Raw genomic sequence first — 2,753 nt, forward strand, 5'->3', positions numbered from 1 at the left:
GAAGGGAAGGGAAGGGAAGGGAACGGAAGGGAAGGGAAGGGAAGGGAAGGGAAGGGAAGGGAAGGATAGGATTAGCAAGTGGATGAAAAAGCAAGGAAACAAGTAAATGAAACAAGTTAGTAGCTGAGTGAACAAATACATGAACAAATGAGTGAATGAAGAGAATACTTGAGTAAATGAATGAAAGAATAACAAATGCATAGATGAATGAGTGGGTCAAGGAATGAATTAGAATGAATAAATGACTTAACTGAGTAAATAAACAGATGAGTCCATCAATGATTTAACTAATGCATGGATGAGTTTGTAAATAAATTTACAAGTGAATGAATGCATAAATGAGGGAATTAACTGACGCATGGAAGAGTGAATAGATGAATAAGAAAATGAATGAACCGATAGAAAAATGAGAATGATAAGTGAATTTATTGGTGAGTGAAGAGATAAATGAGGAAGTAAGTGGGTGAATAAATCATTGCAGAAAGGTATGAATGAATGAATAGTAACTAACCAATGCATAGGAGATGAATAAATCCCCGTCGCTTGTGACAACACAGATGAACCTGGAGGACATTATGCTAATTGAAATAACCAAGATACAGAAAGACAAATACCACATGATCTCACTTATCTGTGGAATCTAAACAATCAAACTCACAGAAGCAGGGAGTAAAATGGTGGTTACCAGGGACTCACAGGGAAGGGAGGTTGGGGAGATGTTGACCAAGGATACAAAATTTCGGTTAAATAGGAGAAATAAGTTCAAGAGATCTATTGGACTACATGGTAGGTATAGTTAAAAACAATGTATCATGTACTTGCAAATCACAAAGAGAGTAGATTTTAAGTGATCTCTCTCTTTTTTTTTTTTGAGACTGGGTCTCATTCTGTCACCCCGGCAATCACACCTCACTGAAGCCTCTACATCCCAGGCTCAATCTGTCCTCTTGCCTCAGCCTCCCAAGTAGCTGGGACTACAGGTGCATGCCACCACACCCAGCTAACTTTTTTGTATTTTTTGTAGAGACGGGTCTTGCCATGTTGCCCAGGCTGGTCTCAAATTCCTGGGCTTAAGTGATTCTCTCACCTTGGCCTCCCAAAGTGCTGAGATTATAGGCATGAGTCACCACACCCTGCCTAGATCTTAAGTGTTGTCACCACAAAAAAATAAGCATGTGAGGTAACGTCTATGTTAGTTAGCTCAACTGAACCATTCCACAATGTAGAGATATTTCAAAACATTATGTTGCACATGAAAATATATACAGTTTTTATTTGTCAATTAAAAATACATTAATTTTTAAAAATAAATGAATGACCAAATAAATCCAGAAACCAATGCATGAAATAATAAATGTAGATAAATAAATGTCAGTGAATGGTTTGGTCAAGGCATTGAAGGATGGGAGCAAGGGAGTGAACAAGTGAACAAATCATTGCAGAAAAGTGTGAATGAATGAATGAGTTAGTGAGTTGGCCAGTGATTTAACCAATGCGTAGAAGAATCAACAAATGAATGAGGAAATGAGTAAATCAATGCATGGAAGAATGAGTGTAGATGAATAAATCACTGAATGAGTGATTTCGTCAATGCGTAGAAGAATGAGTGAATGAACAGATGAACAAAGGAGTGAATGTGTGAATGAATCATTGCAGAAGGACACGAATGAATGAAAGAGTGAGATATTCCATGAAACTAACCAATGCATAGAAGAATTAATGAATGAACAGATGAACAAGGAAGTGAACCAATGACGAAATCATTGCAGAAAGACATGAGTGAATGAGTTGGTGAGTGGGTAAATAAATTACCCAATACGTAAATGAACGACCAAAAGTCCCCAGCAAGCCTTCAGCAGCTTCCCCATAGCCTGACTTCCCAGCACTGGCTCCATCTTCCCATGGGCACGGACCAGGACTCACCAGATAATGATGCCCACCAGCCTCATAATAGCCTCATTGAGGCTGTCGAAGAAGTCCCTGAGGACTCGGCCCTTGTGTTTCATGCCACCAATGACCAGCCCAAAGGCCACAGAGAAGACCACGAGGCCCAGGGCGTTGATGCCATTGGCGGAGCCAGGCACGGGTACAGTCTCCTCAAAGCTCAGCACCTCCTGCAGGGTGCCCAAGGCCCGAGTGACATTTTCCAGGAGGCTGGTTCCGTTATCCACTGAGAATGGAGGAGGCATGGAGGCACCCAGCTCAGACCCGTTCTCTGTCCTCACGATGGTCCTGGTTACCACCCTCGTGCTGTACTGCGTCTTGAACTGAAATAGAGAGAGATTGCGCCCAGACTCAATTCAGCGGATGCATCAGAATCGCCTGGAGAAATTCCTTGAGACCACTGATTCCCAGTTCCCACACCCTGGAAAATCTTATCCAGCAGAACTGAATGAGTGAATGAATGATTTGAACAGTGCGTGGAAGAATGAGTGAATGAATCAGTAAACCCATTATGAAAAATAGTATGGAGGTTCCTCAAAAAATTAAAAATGGAACTACCGGCCGGGCGTGGCTCATGCCTGTAATCCCAGCACCTTGGAAGGCCGAGGCAGGCGGATCATGAGGTCTGGAGTTCGAGACCATCCTGGCCAACATGGTGAAACCCTGTCTTTACTAAAAATACAAAAATTAGCCGGGCGTGGTGGTGCGCGCCTGTAGTCCCAGACACTTGGGAGGCTGAGGCAGGAGAATCGCTTGAACCTGGGAGGCGGAGGTTGCGGCGAGCTGAGATGGTGCCACTGCACTCCAGC

The 2,753-nt window shown here is 42.8% G+C and overlaps 1 protein-coding gene across 3 annotated transcripts in view; it reads right to left on the reverse strand.

The window, feature by feature from the left end:
* The window catches only part of SLC1A6 (solute carrier family 1 (high affinity aspartate/glutamate transporter), member 6), a 36,575-nt gene that overhangs the window by 10,274 nt on the left and 23,548 nt on the right, over window positions 1-2,753 (reverse strand). For 2 of the 3 annotated variants that reach the window (XM_011980568.1, XM_011980569.1), the window contains one exon: window positions 1,924-2,267. In XM_011980568.1, the coding sequence (XP_011835958.1) occupies window positions 1,924-2,267 (344 nt within the window). Of the gene's footprint in view, window positions 1-1,241; window positions 2,268-2,753 lie in introns of those variants that run through there. The other variant, XM_011980570.1, reaches the window with a different exon arrangement.

The sequence above is a fragment of the Mandrillus leucophaeus genome, unplaced genomic scaffold (assembly GCF_000951045.1).
Source record: "Mandrillus leucophaeus isolate KB7577 unplaced genomic scaffold, Mleu.le_1.0 Scaffold215, whole genome shotgun sequence".
Lineage (NCBI taxonomy): Eukaryota > Metazoa > Chordata > Mammalia > Primates > Cercopithecidae > Mandrillus > Mandrillus leucophaeus.